Genomic DNA, 20880 nt, shown 5'->3' with positions numbered 1-20880 from the left:
TCTTTACTTCTGAGCACTTCTCTGTGAGAGAATTGTTGAAGCGCCCATCACTTTCCTACCAATCAGCACTCCCAACTAATACTACAGAGTCAGTGATTCTAGTATTGATGATTGGCTGAACTATTGTGCATCAGTGCTGCTGCCTGAAAGACGCCTCCGACTGTCGCCGCCTGAGGCAAGGTTCTGATCCAATGTCATGGCAGAAGCGATCCTGATACCTTCATAACCTTATATTTTCCATTTTATAATTTAGACTCTATCTGGTCAAATAAGTAAAAACTAAAAATGCAGAATCCCTTAGTAACTACCTCTGATGTCTGTCGCAAGCTATTTATTAAAATGTAGGACAAAAAAAAGAGAGAAACCATGGAAACTGAACCTGCCCAAATAATACCGGCAGTACCCCGGTCATAGATCCAGAAGATCTGGTCCTATGGTTCTTGCTATGTTCCTGTATATTTGAGTAAACACCTGAGGAAGCTGTGAGTGCGGAGTACCGGGGATAAGTGACTGTACACATGTAATAACAAGGCCGTACATACCGTGTCCAGCATATGGAGGACCTTGTCCTGCTCGCAGGCGTCCAGACCATCAATGATCACCACCAGCCTCGTCTGGTTCTGGGTAAAGCTGTCGATGGTCTTTGCCATTTTCGCCATGAGTTCTACCTCCCATTTCAAAACCTGCAGGAAATATTGTAATAGGGATAAGCGGTTTATACAAAGGAGAAAGGCACAGAAGCTGTAGGCCAATATACAATGTGTCTAATGAAAAAGGATCACCCGACCCCACTTCTTATAAATGGTTGAGGACTCCACGCTATTTAATGTCTGCAATGAGGACCAGGAAAGCCAACAATTCGGCCACTTCACGTCTACAGAGCAGCTCTTCCTGTTCCGGGTTGATCTATTGACGTGACGTGACTGCTGATGTCATGATGATTGACAGCCGGCTCCCCGCAGTTAGGCAGGCTGTCAACGAGCATGACGTGGGCAGTCACGTCCAATACAGAGCAGAGCTGAATAAAAGCTGCTGCTCTGTCGATGTGAGGTCAGTGAAAGCCGCAGAATATCCGACAGGAGCGGTTTGTGACTGGATAAGCCCTTTAAAGATGATCAAAAAGACTTGGGCTGTGTGCCCACGATGCGTATTTGATGCGTTTTTTGGTGCGTATTTGCAGCACGTAAACGCTCCAGAAACGTATTGCATACCTTATCCCACATTCTGCAAGTTCTGTGCACATAGTCCGTATTTTTTCTGCGCAAATTCTACTCGCAGAAAAAATACGGACATGACCAATTCTTGTGCGTTTCTGCATGCGTATTTGCCTATACAATGCATTGGAAAAACGCATGGCAAATACGCGTCAAATACGTGTCAAAAACGCATGTAAAAACCGCATGCGTTTTTCTGCCAAGGAGATGCAGAAATGCTCAGGAAAATTTCTGCTTCATTTCTGCATCGTGGGCACTAAGCCTTGCAGGACCCTGTGGTCCAGTGGTTACGTCGGTAATCTGTGGCCACCAGACCAGAGCTTTGCAAACCTCTACCTACCTGCCAACATTCTTGGCGCATCTTCTGCAGACCCAAATTTGTTGAGTTGCAATGATGACGATGATTATGCACTGGGCTTAGTAATCGGAAGAGGTATGGGGGAAATTTTGGCATGTAGGAGAAGTCTCATAGGACTTTGTCAGGACGATGTGGCCACCAGACCAGGGCCATGCAAGTCTGTTTGATCATCTCTGATAAACATCTTCATTACACCACCTTGTGCTCTCAAGCTTGCAGCATCAACATAATACCCATAGTTATACTGGCACTCACCTTCATGAACCCCTCGCTCTTCAGCCTGTGCAACCTGGAGGCTGCGCTATGAAGACGCTTCCTCTGGGAGTTCAGGATGGAGTCCATCACCTGCCACCACGTGAGACAGTTCAGGATTAACACCAAGCCGACCACACAGGCCACGGCTATGAGGATAGAGTTCACCGTCATATTCTCACGATCTACTTTGAACATGGCCAGCAAGATCACTCCGGCAAAGATGCATGCCATTATAAAGATAAAGATCACAAATGATGGGAGGCAGCACGTTTTCTTCCATTTCTTTTTGCCTAGAGGAAAAAAAGGTTATAGAGCTTGTCTCCCCGCAAACAATACCTGCAATGTTTCCATACATAGAAAGTAATATAGGGCAGTCGGAAAAAAAATATCAAGACCCCGAAGGTATAGCCCTGCTATTACATCACTTTAAGCCAAATGTACACAATCTTTTTTAGTCCAAGGGCCACATTGTCATACTGACCCAATACCGAGTGCCGCAATGAAAATTAAAGGGGAAATTACCTTCTGTGACATTTGCAGTATTTTGTGCACATAGGAGGCAATGTGCCAACACAAAATACTGCAATAAACGTTCTGCCTGCCCTGGCAATTATTCTGGGACAGCTTTCTCCTACATAAGATTGTAGAATGCCTATGTGTTAAGAAAAAGTGTATATCTGAATCATCAGATCATATTCTGTACAGACACTGCAAGACCTCAGGAGAATTATGGTTGCAGCTCTGGATCAGAATAGTCGATAATGAAAGTCAAAAATCAGAATTCTATATAAAAAAAAAGTTAATTACTTGCAACATCGTTCAACATTCTCAGCAAATTACATCTCTATACTGTTATATCTATAGACGTTCTACAAAGCCGGAGGTGACGTCTACTTTCTGGCACCAGAGGAAATAGAAAAAGAGCAGCAAGTGAACAAGTACCTTGTGTTTCTTCAGTTTTGAACACCCTGAAGAGTCGAGTTGCTAGAAAACCAAACTCTCTCTCGCATGCGTCAGACAGCGTGGCGATCATTTCTGCCATAGACGTCTCTCCCCCAACACTGGATAATCGACTGTAGTCCGTAAACAGGAACCTGAAGAAGGGAACATCAGAGCATAAAGAAAAGCGGAAAATGGCAATCCTGAAACTGATCAGAAGACATATCCGGCTGCCTCTCCTGACTATAAACATGAATGGTAGAGCTGATGTGTCTGGGGTAGTTGGCTGAACGGGGGTTTGGTCGCTGGCCATCTCATCTGGGGGCACCCTAAGGTTCTCCCATTGCCATGTTGTATGGGAGGTCTGGTTAACAATTCATACTTTTTTTTTTATTAAAATGTTTGCCCTCTCCTGTGTGCCAAGGATCCAGTGCTCATGTTGATTTGATCTTCCAAAAAATGTGCAAAGGTCCTAAGGCAAATTAATGGTTATCAGTTTTTCAAAAAGTTGCAGATCAAAAAGGTAAAGATAAGCATGAACCTAATCTTGCTTGCCAGAGATAAAAGGCAGAGCTTTTCTTCCCTAAACGGATATGTTACGTCACGTGTTTCGGCAAATCAAACATCTGGAAGAAAGGAGAGAGCAGCCGCAGCTCTGACTTCCTCTGGATATCAAGTTACGTCCAAAGGAGGGGACAGTGAAGCAGGATCACATAACGTAATATCACGCGAGCCCCCGGGAGAGCCAATGCCGACACTGCAGGAACAGCGCCAGCACCGGAGAGTATAGGTGACATTATTTTACATGGAGGGTCAGGGAAATATTGAGAAATATTGAACATATTCTTTCTTTCTTTCCCTGAAGCCCCCTCACCCCTCCCTTCCACCTTTTGTCCCAAGACAAGAGTTAGCAATCAACCACTTCTCAGTACAAAAGCTATCTCCGTGTAGATCTCAGCACAAACCCCAAGTAGCACACTCATGAGTAAGGCCTTGTACACAAATGCTGGCAAGATAGGTGTCACCAACCTAATTGAAATGCGAGCATCTTTCTCCCTGGCAGACGCAGGGGGTGATTAGACGCAGGCCTGCAGTACTTTGCGTGTAGCTGTTGGAGCTTGCTTCCCGAGCTTCAGAGGGAAACCTCTAGTCTCGACGGCACCGATATGAAATATGAAATAACTGAAGTTCCATAATTCTGATCATAATGGGACCTATATTTTTAGTGGCAGGGTCAACCGAGGAGCGATATACTCATTCTTTCGTAGCTGAAAACCCCTCCGTTGGGCTGTAGAGCAAAAGCACCAAAAGAGCAGACTGCAACAGCACGATGTGTGGTCTCTAAATGAAGGTAAAATCATAATAGAAATTATGGTACCACTTTTGGGCTTCTGGGATCAATCAATGATAAGTTATCCCAAAAAACAGATTTTTAATACAAACATGAAGGGTGGAGCAGGAGCCCACATGATGTCGGCATGGAGGGTGGTGTGGGCAGATCTCAATCTTCAGCATAAAATAGTCTGCTGAGGTCGGATATTCATTCATTGCCAGAGGGATATAAGGACTATAAGCAACAGATGCTGTTCGATAACAGTCTAATCAGATCGGGGAGCCGATCCTCCACCTATATTGAATTGTCGTCAGCAATCGTATAGCAAGTTTCCTCCTTTAATCTTTATTATTTTGTGCAACTGCTTATTTATTTTAATGTCTCCTTTATAAAATCCTTGTATATATTTTTCCTAAACACTGCCTCCCTTTTGGATTAAATATAAAGTTTAACAGTTCTGTTTCTTTTGTCCTGTAATTGTTCCCTCCCCCGAAGCCATACGCTACCAGTACGCAAGCGTCCGTCCGCCCAGGCCTGGATTATATTTCAAAGCTGGACGGTGGTGGCAGCGAATAATATTAATAATCGGGCTATCATGAAGCTGACAGTGACCGTACGGAGGGCGTAAACACATATTCCATGCGTTGGAATCCCGAGGTGACAAGTCATACGCTCACTGTCGCTTGCCGATACGTAAGGAGTGAGTAGTCTGGATCGTGTGCTCATAATTCCGGATGAAATCCGTGACACAGTGATGGCACCGTGAGATACTGCTTGATTTCCCCGATGTCGTCACTGTGGAGTTCCTGACATGGAGGATAGACATATAGTGATTGAGAAGGGGCTGTCCGTGTTGTAAAATCAATCAGTAGTAATTCAAAAAGTCATAGTACAGCCCAAGCTTTATTCTCATACTGATAAAACTAGATTTACCAGCAGCACCTTGCTTCTCCTAAGTACTTGCAGTCCACTCACTCCCTCTCCTATGACTAGCCCCACCTCTCTGAATTCATAATTTAGTTGTGCAGAAGGCCAGTTGACCGATGAATTTGTAAAATGGCACCATGTGAATCTATGTTCAGAATACACTCAATTCTCCTGTGAACCTTATGGTCCTGTACAGTACAGTCCATCAGCCAATTTTATCTTCTGTCATCTACATCAACATAGCAGTATGTGTGATTTTATATCATTGATCTGTTGGCTGATTTCCAGCAGAACTAGACTGTCCTGCAATATAATCTATTGTGCAGGCAGAGTAGATCATTGATCTGTTTGCAGGTTTCCACCAGAGCTCGACTGTCCTGCGATCTACTCTGCCTGCACAATGGATTAAATCATTGATCTGTTAGCTGGTTTCCAGCAGCGCTCGATTGTCCTGAGATCTACTCTGCCTGCACAATGGATTATATTATTGATGTTAGCTGGTTTCCAGCAGAGCTCGATTGTCCTGCAATCTACTCTACCTGTTCAATGGAATTTGTAATAAGTGGGCACAACACAGCAGACGTAAGCAGGTCTGAGCTCTGTTTTCTGCTTGTTACTAAGAGATCAATGATACAAAACAGCAAATCAGAGGTGGAGAGGTGATGGTTGATTAACCTAAAGCAATTCGTGCATCATGATCAAAATGAGCCAGATGATCTTTTTTTCTATTGAGGTCATTATTTTTCTTTAAATTAGGGTAATATAGCTGCTTACAAGTGTTGGCACGCTCCTATAGATTAAATATAGAATTTATGTTATTGACTGCCCATTCCAAATAGGAAAATTGATAAAAATACATTTATTTAAAAAAAAAATGCGTATCCCTCAGGTTCTTTTTTTTCTTTCAAAAGCCTCACCTTACAGGCAATGCCTTGGTGGTCTGCTCTGGGAGCTCAGGAGGATTCACAAACATCAGTTTCAATAGCAATTCCAGGTAGCCGATATGTCGGGCCAGCCTTGTACTCAGCACCCAGGCCCAGTTCCAATTCTCTCCTTCCCGTCGTCCACCAAAATACACCACAGCTGTAAACGGAAAAAGTAGTTTTCAACACAAGGACTCATTATTCTATATTTCATACTCTCACAGTTCATGTTCGCCATGATATTTTTCTGGTGAGCAAAAAAAAAAATCCTGGTTAAATGATATACCTCCAAGAACTAGACTGACAGTGGACAAACAATCTAACTTAAAGAGGTTTTCCGCTACTTTTTCATTAATGCCCTATCCGAAGGATAGGACATCAATGTTTGATCGGCCGGGGTCCCGCACCCAGCACCCCCGCCGATCAGCTGTTATCAGCGGCGGCCTGAAGTACTTACTTGCGGTGCTTGGAAGTCTAGCTGTAGTGGCCACCGCAGGGTACTACACATCCGCCTCCTATTCAATTCAATGCTAGGCAGATGTACAATACCCCGCGGCGGTCACTACACAGCTAAGCAGCCAAGCACCGCAAGCACTCCCGGCTGGTGGCCGCCGCCAATAACAGATGATCAGTGAGGGTGTCGGGTGCAGGACCCCAGCCGATCAAACATTGATGCCCTATCCTATGGATAGGGCATCAATGGAAAACAAGAGGACAACTTATTTAAAGGGGCAATTCCAGCTCAAATATTCATGACATATCCACCCGTCTTGAAAATGAGGCCCCGTTTCCTATAGAAGTGAATGGCGAGAGCTACAGAACTCTACATGGCCACCTCTGCCTTCCCAGCTGGAGAGATTTATTTCAAGACAAGAACTTTTAAAAGGTGATGTCCACATTTAGTAAGTCAGAACCTAATAGATCACACTTTTTCCTGACATGTTCGTTTAGTTAACTAATTTTATATATTTTTTTTTATTATGCTTTGCTTATATAGTGTCATCATATTCCGCAGCACTTTACAGACATTATTGGCACTGTCCCCATTGGGGCTCACAATCTAGATTCCCTATCAGTATGTCTTTGGAATGTGGGAGGAAACCAGAGACCCTGGAGGAAACCCATGCAAATACGGACAGAACATACAAACTCCTTGCAGATGTTGTCTTTGGTGGGATTTGATCCCGGGACCCCAGCACTATAAAGCAACAGTGCTAAACACTGAGCCACCGTGCTGCACAACTAACTAACTATATTCCCTATGAAACGTCAATCCCATAGCATGTTTTCTTAGAATCAGGAAGAAAGGGAAAGTCAGTTCATCTGCAGAATAAGGAAACCAATTGCACGGAAAACTCTTAGCACTGCAAGATTGAGGGGGAAGCAAAAAATCCAGCAAAAAGAAATCCTAAAAAATTCATCTTTATTACAAAAATATGAAAATCCAGAAAAATCCATCCAACGCCATAAAGAAAAAGCAGATGCGTTTCAGACAGTCTTTAGTCATTCTCTTATAAGCAATGTCTAAGGATTGTGTCTGAAACGCATCGGCTTTTTCCTTATGGCGTTGGATGGATTTTGCAGCATTTTAATATTTTTGTAACAAAAGTGATTTTTTTAGGATACCTTTTAGCACATTTTTTGCTTCCTCCTGGACTTTGCAGTACTATAAGTTTTCCGAACAATAGATTTCCTTATTTTCTCAGACTTCTGCATTACATCTATCCACTTTTATTCCTCCAGAAAATGTAAGTATATATTGGCCACTAAATGCTACCAGTGGGAAGTGTGTTTTTACCTAGTTACTGTCCAATCTTGGCTGTTGATACCAGAAAAGAAAAATTGTGAACTATAAGAAAAAATATTCCTGCATTTTTTTTCACGGGTAAACCAGATACATCAGGAGTGGTGAAAGGACCTCTCCAAATATTGTGCTCCGTTCCAATTACACGTAAAAGGGTAAGTGCTGACGATGCGTTTCCTCAATCTATTACGTATTTTGAGCATTATACCATGGCAATTTGCTTTGACTTCACAATAAATTTTACTTACTAAAGAATATGTAGAGGATGGCGAGTAAACTGAGCGCCACAGAAATCCCCAGCTTGGCATCCACCGTGAAGGACAGAAGGAGGCCGATAGTGCTGCACATCAGAAGAATGAGGAACACAATAAGCCAGGAGAACTGGAAGAGCGGCTCGATCTGCTGGCCAGCGAAGGTCTTCATCTCATCTGCAGAAAGGAGGACAAAAACATAGATGAAAAAAATATACAAAAGACACGGGAACAAGAGCAATGGTAAATCAATGCCGAATTATAGCTACACCTAGTTATTGGCATTGTTACCATTGTCTTCATGTATTTTAAACCTCCTTCCCATCTAAAAAAAAGGTGGCCACGTGCATCAGATAGCCGTCGGCCAACTATTATCCCTCCCAACCTCTCCATGGACTCGCATGTTGTGTTAGGCTGAGCATGAGTGCGTTCTGCATGGGGACAGGTGAGTAATCCGCTGATAGGCACATGTGGTAGCAGCTTAATTCCAGAGATAATGAAAGGATCAGGCATTAAAATTCAATATGTCCAATTCTTCTCTTTCCCAACATCATCTGTCAGGGGAGAGTTAGAAGGCCCCTATACACATCAGATAGGCGGCCAGTCCTGCTGAAATCAGACCACTTGATCTAAAGGACCTTGACTTGGCTGGTGCTTATAAAAGGGTCACAAGGCAAGTGCCACAATGGGACAATGAGATGTTAAAGGGGTTTTGTAACAAAGACATGAGTCTGAGTTCTTTCTTTTCTTTTTTTACCATAATTTGCACTGTGAGGAGCAGCCCATTTACTAAAGACTTTTCCAGCACCGAGCACCGATTTTCATCGATCTTATTGTTGTGTTTTATTAGTGATTTCTTGCTGTGTTTTATTGTTCTGCTTGCTTGTCAGTATATGCACTAATTTCACTTGTAAAGTGTCCAGCATTCCAATAATCTCATTAGTATCTCAAGAGCCTCTAATCATTGTTCAAACAGCGACTAGGCCCATTGTGTGAGTGTTTAAAGTAGATCCGGAGAAGCAGTCACCATAGGGAGTCTGACATGCAGACCCAGGTGATGGGTTTGACCTGAGAAACACTAATGCACACATAGCTTTGGCGGGAAGGTTGAGAACATTTCTGCCCATTCAGGGGGCTGATCCCCGTGAAGGAGAAAAGAAGCCCCATGTTTAGTGGGAGTTGGTTGAATGTCGTCGAAGGGAGAGGATCTAGTCTGAGGACCTGGATTATGGAAGGATCAATGGCTTATGGAGTAGAGATTGGGTGCTGACTGGGCTGGATAAATGTGCTACAGTTGTGGGATCAGTCGTCTGGATTTGATAAATGTTCTTAAAGTACTGTTGCTTCTGGATACCTTTGCTTCTCTCATTTTATCTGTCATATGGAGGGTCATGGACTGTGACTAGAGACTATACTGGCTGGAGATGCAAAATCTGTGGGCCAACCAAAAGGGGGGACAGTGTGTATCGCTTGGTACAAAGGCAGTGGAACTACAGGCCCGGGGAGGGGATCTTGTGGACTGAGACAATTTTATTTTGGACATTTACCTGGAATTGCTGTATTACCATGGATGTAAGGAATAAAATAGTGTTGCATATACGTGGGGCAGTCGGGACAGAAGCAGTGTGGACTGAAGATGCAGGGCGGGGGGGACACAAGCAGTGTGGACTGAAGATGCGGGGCAGTCGGGACCGAAGCAGTGTGGACTGAAGATGAGGGTCAGCGGGGACAGAAGCAGTGTGGACTGAAGATGTGGGGCGGTGGGGACAGAAGCAGTGTGAACTGAAAATGTGGGGTGGTGGGGACAGAAGCAGTGTGAACTAAAGATGCGGGGTGGCGGGGACAGAAGCAGTGTGAACTGAAGATGCGGGGCAGTCGGGACAGAAGCAGTGTGGACTGAAGATGAGGGTCAGCGGGGACAGAAGCAGTGTGGACTGAAGATGTGGGGCGGCGGGGACAGAAGCAGTGTGAACTGAAAATGTGGGGCGGTGGGGACAGAAGCAGTGTGAACTAAAGATGCGGGGTCAGAAGCAGTGTGAACTGAAGATGTGGGGCGGTGGGGACAAAAGCAGTGTGGACTGAAAATGCGGGGCAGCGGGGACAGAAGCAATGTGGACTGAAGATGTGGGGCGGTGGAGACAGAAGCAGTGTGAACTAAAGATGCGGGGTGGCGGGGACAAAAGCAGTGTGGACTGAAGATGTGGGGCGGTGGGGACAGAAGCAGTGTGGTCTGAAGCAGAGTGGACTGAAGATGCGGGGCAGTGGGGACAGAAGCAGTGTGGACTGAAGATACGGGGCAGTGGGGACAGAAGCAGTGTGAATTGAAGATGCCGGGCGATGGGGACAGAAGCAGTGTGGACTGAAGATGCCGGGCGATGGGGACAGAAGCAGTGTGGACTGAAGATGCGGGGTGGTGGGGACAGAAGCAGTGTGGACTGAAGATGCGGGGCGGTGGGGACAGAAGCAGTGTGACCTGAAGCAGAGTGGACTGAAGATGCGGGGCGGTGGGAACAGAAGCAGTGTGACCTGAAGCAGAGTGGACTGAAGATGCGGGGCAGTGCCGACAGAAGCAGTGTGGACTGAAAATACGGGGCAGTGGGGACAGAAGCAGTGTGAATTGAAGATGCCGGGCGGTGGGGACAGAAGCAGTGTGGACTGAAGATGCGGGGTGGTGGGGACAGAAGCAGTGTGGACGGAAGATGCGGGGCGGTGGGGACAGAAGCAGTGTGGACAGAAGCAGTGTGGACTGAAGATGCGCGGCGGTGGCGACAGAAGCAGTGTGGACTGAAGATGCGGGATTGTGGGGACAGAAGCAGTGTGTACTGAAGATGCCGGGCAGTGCCGACAGAAGCAGTGTGGACTGAAGATGCCGGGAGGTGGGGACAGAAGCAGTGTGAACTTAAGACGCGGGGTGGCAGGGTCAGAAGTAGTGAACTAAAGATGTGGGGCGGTGGGGACAGAAGCAATGTGGACTGAAGATGCGAGGCAGTGTCAACAGAAGCAGTGTGGACTGAAGATGCGGGGCAGTGGGGACAGGAGCAGTGTGGACTGAAGATGCGAGGCAGTGGGGACAGGAGCAGTGTGGACTGAAGATGCGGGGCAGTGGGGACAGGAGCAGAGTGGACTGAAGATGCGGGGCAGTGGGGACAGGAGCAGTGTGGACTGAAGATGCGGGGTGGTGGTGACAAAAGCAGTGTGGACTGAAGATGTGGGGCGGTGGGGACAGAAGCAGTGTGGAGTGAAGCAGAGTGGACTGACGATGCGGGGCAGTGCCGACAGAAGCAGTGTGGACTGAAGATGCGGGGCAGTGGGGACAGAAGCAGTGTGAATTGAAGATGCCGGGTGGTGGGGACAGAAGCAGTGTCGACTGAAGATGTGGAGCAGTGGGGACAAAAGCAGTGTGGACTGAAGATGTGGGGCAGCGGGGACAGAAGCAGTGTGGACTGAAGATGAGTGGTAGTGGGGACAGAAGCAGTGTGAACTGAAAATGTGGGGCAGCGGGGACAGAAGCAGTGTGAACTAAAGATGCGGGGTGGCGGGGACAGAAGCAGTGTGAACTGAAGATGCGGGACGGTGGGGACAAAAGCAGTGTGGACTGAAAATGCGGGGCAGCGGGGACAGAAGCAGTGTGGACTGAAGATGTGGGGCAGTGGAGACAGAAGCAGTGTGAACTAAAGATGCGGGGTGGCGGGGACAAAAGCAGTGTGGACTGAAGATGCGGGGTGGTGGGGACAGAAGCAGTGTGGACTGAAGATGCGGGGTGGTGGGGACAGAAGCAGTGTGGACTGAAGATGCGGGGCGGTGGGGACAGAAGCAGTGTGACCTGAAGCAGAGTGGACTGAAGATGCGGGGCAGTGCCGACAGAAGCAGTGTGGACTGAAAATAAGGGGCAGTGGGGACAGAAGGAGTGTGAATTGAAGATGCCGGGCGGTGGGGACAGAAGCAGTGTGGACTGAAGATGCGGGGTGGTGGGGACAGAAGCAGTGTGGACGGACGATGCGGGGCGGTGGGGACAGAAGCAGTGTGGACGGAAGATGCGGGGCGGTGGGGACAGAAGCAGTGTGGACTGAAGATGCCGGGACGTGGGGACAGAAGCAGTGTGGACTGAAGATGCGGGGCAGTGCCGACAGAAGCAATGTGGATTGAAGATGCGGGGCAGTTGCAACAAAAGCAGTGTGAACTTAAGATGCGGGGTGGCAGGGTCAGAAGTAGTGAACTAAAGATGTGGGGCGGTGGGGACAAAAGCAGTGTGGACTGAAGATGTGAGGCGGTGGGGACAGAAGCAATGTGGACTGAAGATGCGAGGCAGTGTCAACAGAAGCAGTGTGGACTGAAGATGCGGGGCAGTGGGGACAGAAGCAGTGTGGACTGAAGATGCGGGGCAGTGGGGACAGAAGCAATGCGAACTGAAGATGTGGGGCAGTGCCAACAGAAGCAGTGTGGACTGAAGATGCGGTGTTATGATCTGCTACAAGCACTAAGGAAAGTAAGGAGATCTGTCCCTACAATAGAACTAAGCTAGATCCCTACGATGTAACAGGGAACCTGATCCTACGATCAGACCCGCTAAAGTCCTCGGCTAGTCTGTACGAAGACCTATAGATGCAAGGGAGGGATCCCTACAAGAACTAGGGACTGGGATAAAGTTGGACACCTCCTAGCAGAAATTGTAGCAGTAAAAGACAAACACACAACATAGAACATAAAGGTCCGAAGACCTAGCTAAACTGACTGAGAAAGGTAACTAAGCACCAAGCTAACTTAAGAGTAGAAATTACAATGAAGTCCAGCAAGGCCAGGAGGGCGGAGCAGGAATAAATAGGCAAAAAAGGTCATGTGACCAGCAAGATAGAACTCTCCTGTTAGGTTTTTTCTAACAGTACCCCCTCTTCTATGAGGATCCTCCGGATCCCCTAGGCCCAGGCTTATCAGGAAACCTCTTGTGAAACGCTCTGACAAGTCTGGAAGCAGAAACATCATCCGCCCTCACCCATGAGTTATCCTCGGGTCCGAAACCCTTCCAAGCGACGAGATACTGCAAACTCCCTCTATACCGTCTAGAATTTAGGATGCGGGAAATTTCGTATTCCCCGTCCTCCACCACCGGAGGAACAGTGGCAGAGGCGTCTCCATCCGACACATAAGCTCTTTTCAACAGAGAAACATGAAACACCGGATTAATCTTCCAGGAGGTAGGAACCTCCAACCTAACAGCAGATTGGTTAACTACCTGAAGCACCTTAAAGGGCCCTACAAACTTGGGACCCAATTTTTTAGAAGGAATCCTCAACGGCAGATTCTTAGAGGACAACCAAACCATGTCACCAATAGCAAACAAAACCTCTTGCCGTTTCCTATCAAAGTACCTCTTAGATTTTTTGTTAGCCTCCGGAAGATTACCACGCACATCCGTCCAAACTCTCTCCAAATCACTGGAAAAACTCTCCTCCTCAGGCACAGCCGATACCAATTTGGAGAATGACCCAAAAGACGGGTGTCTCCCAGAACAACAAAAAAAGGCGAACAACCAGCAGAAGAGGATGTATGGTTGTTAAGAGCAAACTCAGCAAGTGGCAGAAACTCAGACCACCCCTCTTGATTGTCAGCCACAAAACAACGCAAGAACTGCTCCACATCCTGGTTCTTTCTTTCTGTCTGGCCATTAGACTCAGGATGATATCCGGATGAAAACGACAAATGAACTCCCAACCTGTCACAAAAAGCACGCCAAAAACGAGCCACGAACTGAGGTCCCCTATCCGAAACAATGTCAGTAGGAACGCCATGTAGTCTGACAATTTCCTTGACAAAGGCCTTAGCGAGTGTCTTAGCGCAGGGCAGTTTGATGAAAGGAACCAAGTGACACATCTTGCTAAAACGGTCCACGACCACCCAGATGACCGTGAAACCCTCAGAGGGGGGAAGGTCAGTAATAAAGTCCATAGCCAGATGTGTCCAAGGTGCACTAGGAACCTCCAGAGGGCAAAGCAACCCCGCAGCAGGAGTATGAGAAGACTTAGATCTAGCACACTCAGTACATTGATGCACCCACTTAATGACTTCCTTCTGCCATCCAGGCCACCAAAAACTGCGACCCACAAGTCTCTTGGTCTCAGAAATTCCTGGATGACCTGCAACCGAGACTCATGACACTCAACAAACAAATCTCTCCTAAAGGTCCTAGGCACAAACAACCTCCCATGGGGAGTGTTAGATGGGGCATTCTCCTGTGCTTTAAGAATCCCATCTTCCAAAACGGAGTCCAATGCAGCAATCACAACAACTTCTTGTAAAATGCTCTCCTCCTCCTCAGCACCGACCATGGGAGAAAAGCTGCGAGACAAAGCATCAGCTTTAACATTCTTGGTACCCGGGATGTAAGTAACGGAAAAATTAAACCGCGAAAAAAAAAGTGCCCACCTAGCCTGACGGGCATTCAAGCGCTTGGCAGCATCAAGATAGATCAGATTTTTATGATCAGTGAAAACCTGAATGGGAAATTCAGCACCTTCCAAGAGATGACGCCAGTGTTCAAATGCGAGTTTAATAGCCAGCAATTCCCGATTACCAATATCGTAATTAAGTTCAGTCTCAGAAAATTTTTTTTAAAAAAAAGCACAGGGATGTACTCCATCCTTGTTTTCCTGAGACAACACCGCACCGACCCCCACCGAAGAAGCATCAACCTCAACCAAAAACGGCTTAGTCACATCAGGCTGCATAAGGATGGGAGCAGAGGTGAACCTCTCCTTTAGAAACACAAAAGCTTCAATGGCCTCAGAAGTCCACTGAACCGCATTAGCACCTTTCCTGGTGAGATCGGTCAGTGGTTTGACAATAACAGAAAATTTTTTAATGAATTTTCTGTAATAATTGGCGAAACCCAAAAACCTCTGTATCGATTTCAAACCAATAGGCCTAGGCCATTCCTGCACAGCTTGAACTTTAACCGGGTCCATCTCAAAACCTTCACTGGAGAGAATGTAGCCCAAAAAAACTTATTCTCTGTACAGCGAACTCACATTTCTCCAGCTTAGCAAAAAGCGAATTGTCCATTAATAACTGTAAAACCTCACGTACGCTCCGCCAATGAGACTCCAGATCAGGCGAATAAATCAGAATGTCATCCAAATACACAACCACATTTTTGCCGATCAAAGGTCTAAGGATGTCATTAATAAGATTCTGAAAAAATGCTGGTGCATTGGTAAGACCAAAAGGCATAACCAGATTCTCAAAATGACCCACAGGAGTGTTAAAAGCAGTCTTCCATTCATCACCCTCCTTCATGCGCAACAAATTGTATGCCCCCCGGAGATCAATTTTAGAGAACCACTTGGCCCCCACTAACTGGTTAAACAAATCAGGAATCAATGGCAGTGGGTAAGGATTGCGTACAGTAATTTTATTAATCTCACGAAAGTCCAGACAAGGACGTAAACCGCCGTCCTTTTTTTTTACAAAAAAAAATCCAACAGCCACAGGAGACTTGGAAGGCCTAATGTGACCGGAGGCCAAGCTTGTCTGTATGTATTCCTCCAAAGCCTTTCTCTCAGGAATAGTAAGATTAAATAAACGACTTTTAGGAAGAGTCGCTCCAGGGACAAATTCAATGGTACAATCATAGTCTCTATGGGGAGGCAAAATTTGTGACTCCTCCTCAGAAAAAACTCTCCAAAAATCCTGAATAGGTACAGGTAACTCCTTTATCCACAGCAGCAATAAGTCCGTTACAACACTTGTCATAACACTTAGGGCTCCAGGACTTAATTTCATTGGTAGACCAATCCAGTACAGGATTGTGCAATTTTAATCAGGGTAACCCCAAAACTACTGGAGAAGGCAAATTATTTAATACTACCAAATCCAAATTTTCTTGGTGAATACCATTAATAGTGAGGGGAAATTCACAGACCTTGTGAGTAACACTCTTCAAGGGGGAGCCATCGACAGAAACCACAGCAATAGGGGATGACAAAGGTTTGGGTTTTAATTTAAGTTTTTCCAAGAATCCCCCATCAATCACATTCAGAGTAGAACCACAATCCACAAATACCCGAAATTCAATTAATTCTTCCTGAGCAGCAGTAGTAGCAGAAAGAAATACCCCCTTAGTATTTAAACAGGCTATACGGGCGTAACTGACCTTTTTTTTTTTCTTTGTTCATACGAAGCACACAGTTCTTAATAAAATGGTCAGATTTCCCGCAATAAAAGCACAAACCTTCAGAAGACCTGCGGTCTTTTTCCTGAGAGCGGGGTGCCATCGCCCCAATCTCCATCGGCTCTCCAATGTGAGTACAGACCCTCTCAAGACTCGGAGCTGACATGGCAGAGGATTTACTCTCATTAACCCTTGCACGCAGTCTCCTGTCCACCCGTATAGCTAATTGCATTGCCTCCTGCAAGTTTCCAGGTGTGGGATAAGCAATCAGCAAATCCTTAACCCTTTCACCTAGCCCCGCAAGAAACAAACTTTTCAAAGCTGAATCGTTCCACCCCACCTGGGCAGACCACCGACGGAAGTGAGAACAATATTTTTCCACATTACCTGATCCCTGCCTCAAACGTCTCAATTCAGTCTCAGCTGATAAGAAACGATCAGGATCATCATACAACAAACCCAAAGCAGAAAAAAAACTATCCACTGATCTAAAGCATGGATCACTAGGTTGGAGAGAAAAGGCCCATCCCTGAGGTTCTTTGCGCAAAAGTGACATTATGAACCCTATGCGCTGTGATTCATCCCCAGAGGATCTGGGTCTCAAAAGAAAATACAACAAACAAGCATTTTTAAAAGAAAAAAAATTCTTGTTGATCACCAAAAAATAAATCAGGCAAACGTACCTTTGGCTCCACAAAATGTGCTCCAGAACAGCTACTCACGTGTTGTTGGAGCTCGGCCACCTCCAGAGAGAGTCCCTGCAGGCGTTGAGCCAAATCCTGAACCGACACCATGATGGAAACTGGAAGTCTTTCCTTAGAGATATTTCTGGGCTGGACTTACTGTTATGATCTGCTACAAGCACTAAGGAAAGAAAGGAGATCTGTCCCTACAATAGAACTAAGCTAGATCCCTACGATGTAACGGGGAACCTGATCCTATGATCAGACCCGCTAAAGTCCTCAGCTAGTCTGTACGAAGACCTATAGATGCAAGGGAGGGATCCCTACAAGAACTAGGGACTGGGATAAAGTTGGACACCTCCTAGCAGAAATTGTAGCAGTAAAAGACAAACACACAACATAGAACATAAAGGTCCGAAGACCTAGCTAAACTAACTGAGAAAGGTAACTAAGCACCAGGCTAGCTTAAGAATAGAAATTACAATGAAGTCCAGCAAGGCCAGGAGGGCGGAGCAGGATTAAATAGGCAAACAAGGTCATGTGACCAGCAAGATAGAAAAAACCTAACAGGAGAGTTCTAACATGCGGGGCAGTGGGGACAGAATGTCACGCTGTCTCTGTATACTGGAGGTAGGGGGCCTAAGCTGACCCTAAGCTGGGGCCCTGACTAATCCCTCAACCTGGAGGTACTGTTAAAGGTACAGAGGTCCAGGCCGCCAGCGTAACCCCTACCTCCTGAGGATCCCTGCACCTAAGTAATCTAGTCCTGAGAAGGACCCCGATCACAACAAAAGGGGACAAGTAATAATATGCCCACACACAGTACTTAGACGAACGAGACAGTACAAGGGAAAAACCAAAACCACCTTGCATACAAAAACTACACAACTACAACAGAGGGAACACCAACGGGAAAGGAGATAAATGATAAAGCGAGGAAGGGAAAAAACTCTCCGAATACACTTATCTCTGAAACTCCAAATACCACGATCCGCTCTGTTATTCTGCATGAAATGCTTTCACCGACACTTCCCTAACAGACCAGCAGGCATTTGAAGGAGTCTCACTACAGCAGCATTGATTGCAGCTGGGCGAGGCTGGACCTCGTCTAGCACAGAGAGAGAGAGAGAATTAACTCCCTCACTGCCGAAAAACACAAAGCACCAAAAAGTCAGCTGCGAGAAGTCAGGCTGTGTAATCGTGACGATCTTCGTGGCGACACACCCGTGACAGTACCCCCCCTTCTACGAGGGGCCTCCGGACCCTCAGGGCCAGGTTTATCCGGGTGAGTCGTGTGGAAGGCCCGAACTAATCGGTCTGCGTTAATATCCGACGCAGGAACCCACATCCTCTCCTCAGGACCAAACCCTTTCCAATGAACCAGGTACTGAAGGGACCGGCGATTAAAGCGTGAATCGATGACCCTCGATACCTGGAACTCCAAGTTACCATTGACCACCACTGGAGGGGGAGGTAAAGGTGACGGTACCACCGGCGCCACATACCTCTTAAGCAACGATCTGTGGAACACGTTGTGAATTTTAAACGTAGGGGGGAGGTCAAGACGGAATGCCACCGGATTAATTATAGAACTGATTCTGTACGGCCCGATGAACCTGGGACCCAGTTTCCAGGAGGGAACCTTAAGTTTTATATTCCTGGTAGACAACCATACCCGATCGTTCACACTTAGGTCCGGACCAGACACTCTCCTCCTATCAGCCATACGTTTGTATCGGTTCCCCATAGTATTCAGATTTTTCAGCACCCCTCTCCATACTGAAGCGAGTGATGAGGAAAATCGTTCCTCCTCAGGAACCCCCGAAGAGCCCCCCCTACTGAAAGTACAAAACTGGGGGTGAAAACCATATGCCCCAAAAAACGGGGACTTACCAGTGGACTCGCTCCGCCTATTATTAAGAGCAAACTCTGCCAGAGGTAAGAAAGAAGCCCAGTCCTCCTGGTTCTCTGACACAAAACACCGGAGATATGTCTCCAAGCTCTGGTTCATTCGTTCCGTCTGACCATTGGTCTGAGGATGAAAAGCCGATGAGAACGACAAATGCATCCCCCGCCGTGCACAAAACGCCTTCCAGAACTTGGACACAAACTGAGACCCCCGATCAGACACCACCTCGGAGGGTACCCCGTGAAGCCTCACAATCTCCCCAATGAACACCTGCGCAAGAGTTTTAGCATTAGGGAGAGCAGGAAGAGCGATAAAATGTGCCATCTTGCTGAACCTGTCCACTACAACGAGTATGACCGTTTTACCCGAAGACGGAGGGAGGTCCGTAATAAAGTCCATAGACAGATGAGTCCAAGGACGCTCCGGGATCTTCAAAGGTAAGAGGGCCCCAGACGGACGGGTATGTGAGGTCTTAGAGCGCGCACAAACCCCACAGGACGCGACAAAAGTTACCACCTCCTTATGTAAGTTAGGCCACCAAAACCGACGCGAGAGGAGATCCACAGTTGCTTTACTCCCCGGGTGTCCTGCAAAAACTGAGTTATGGTGTGCCTCGATCACCTTTTGTCGCAACTGATCTGGAACAAACAGTCTCCCCGGAGGTCCAACAGGGGCGTCCCCCTGAGCCTCCAATACCTCCTCCTCCAGCTCAGAGCATACTGCCGAAACCACCACCCCCTCCTGAAGGATAGGAATCGGGTCGTCCGTATTCCCGGCCAAAGGGAAACTACGAGATAAGGCATCCGCCTTTACATTTTTTGACCCAGGACGATATGTAACGACAAAATTAAACCTGGTAAAAAACAATGACCACCTAGCTTGTCTGGGATTCAGACGTTTCGCGGACTCCAGATATAGCAGGTTCTTGTGATCGGTGATAACGGTGACCGGATGGACTGCCCCCTCCAAAAAATGGCGCCACTCCTCAAAAGCTAACTGTAACATACCTGGCGGCGTCCTTGCATGGTGGTCCATCTCCCACTGTGCAAGAGAGCGCACTTGATCTCCTGTCCAGAATGTCTCTCTGGCTTCCCTCCATGCTGTCTGTTTGTGTCTGTTTCTGCTGCTTAAGGGCGGCGCCCGATCACTTCCTGCTTTTTGTACCTGCTGTGGGTCACGCCCCTTGTGCGTCCTCAGCCTATTGCTGTCTGACACTTGGTATATAGCTCAGCAGCTCCCTTCTATCCCTGCCTGAGCATAGTGTTTCCTTCAGTGTGTGCTTGCACTCTGAAGGTGCCAGGTCCCGTCTCTTGTCTCCTGCTTTTTGTATCAGTTCCCGTGTCTGAACTGAGTCCTGTATGTCTCCTGCTTTGCGGTATCAGCTCCCGTGTCTGAACTGTGTCCTGTATGTCTCCTGCTTTGCGGTATCAGCTCCCGTGTCTGAACTGAGTCCTGTATGTCTCCTGCTTTGCGGTATCAGCTCCCGTGTCTGAACTGCGTCCTTTCTGTGTTTCTGGTCTGTCCTGTCTGAACACGCTCCTAGCCTGTTCCTCTCGCCTTCTAGTGGCCGATTTCCTAGACCCGCTCCTGTGTCTGGTCTGTCCTGTCTGAACACGCTCCTTGCCTGTTCGTTCCGCCTCTCTGGGGGCCGTATTCCCAGACCCGCTCCTGTATCCCTCTGCAGTGTCGGTCTCCTCCGTACACTCAGTTCCAGTCTGAACTCTCTCCTGTCCTTTACCTGTTTTGCCTCTATGTCCGTTCCCTTCCTTTTTCTGCAGAGTCTGAACTCGTACCTAACTCCTGCTTGTTGTCTCTGCAAGTACTGTGTGAGTATCTGGCTCTGTCTTTCCCTTCCTGTCTGTTCCGTGTGAACAGAGCCCTGTCCTCCCTGCTCAGCCTTGTCTGCACTCTAGCTGTGCTTGCCTGTAACCCTCTGCCTGTATTGTTCCTGAGTCCCGGTGTGTACTGGGTCCTATCCCGCCTGTGTTCCTACCTGCTAGTGCCTCCCTGTCTGCACTCTAGCTGTGCTTGCCTTTACCCCCCTGCCTGCATACCCGCCTGCCTGCATACCAGTCGTGCCTGCCTATACCCTCCAGTCTGTGTGCCAGCCTACCAGCCTG

At 47.2% G+C, this 20880-nt stretch overlaps 1 protein-coding gene across 4 annotated transcripts in view; it reads right to left on the bottom strand.

Annotated features, from left to right (window-relative positions):
* KIDINS220 (kinase D interacting substrate 220) overlaps nucleotides 1–20880 on the bottom strand; it is a 160292-nt gene that overhangs the window by 90545 nt on the left and 48867 nt on the right. For all 4 annotated transcript variants that reach the window (XM_073674186.1, XM_073674187.1, XM_073674188.1 and 1 more), the window contains 5 exons: nucleotides 8002–8181; nucleotides 5944–6109; nucleotides 2770–2921; nucleotides 1828–2117; nucleotides 543–683 (listed from right to left, as the gene is read on the bottom strand). In XM_073674186.1, the coding sequence (XP_073530287.1) occupies nucleotides 543–683; nucleotides 1828–2117; nucleotides 2770–2921; nucleotides 5944–6109; nucleotides 8002–8181 (929 nt within the window). The remainder of the gene's footprint in view (nucleotides 1–542; nucleotides 684–1827; nucleotides 2118–2769; nucleotides 2922–5943; nucleotides 6110–8001; nucleotides 8182–20880) is intronic.

This window comes from Phyllobates terribilis, unplaced genomic scaffold (genome assembly GCF_046119375.1).
Source record: "Phyllobates terribilis strain yellow unplaced genomic scaffold, ASM4611937v1 Scaffold_3__8_contigs__length_932513732, whole genome shotgun sequence".
NCBI lineage: Eukaryota > Metazoa > Chordata > Amphibia > Anura > Dendrobatidae > Phyllobates > Phyllobates terribilis.
This window is presented reverse-complemented; position numbering and strand designations above follow the sequence as displayed.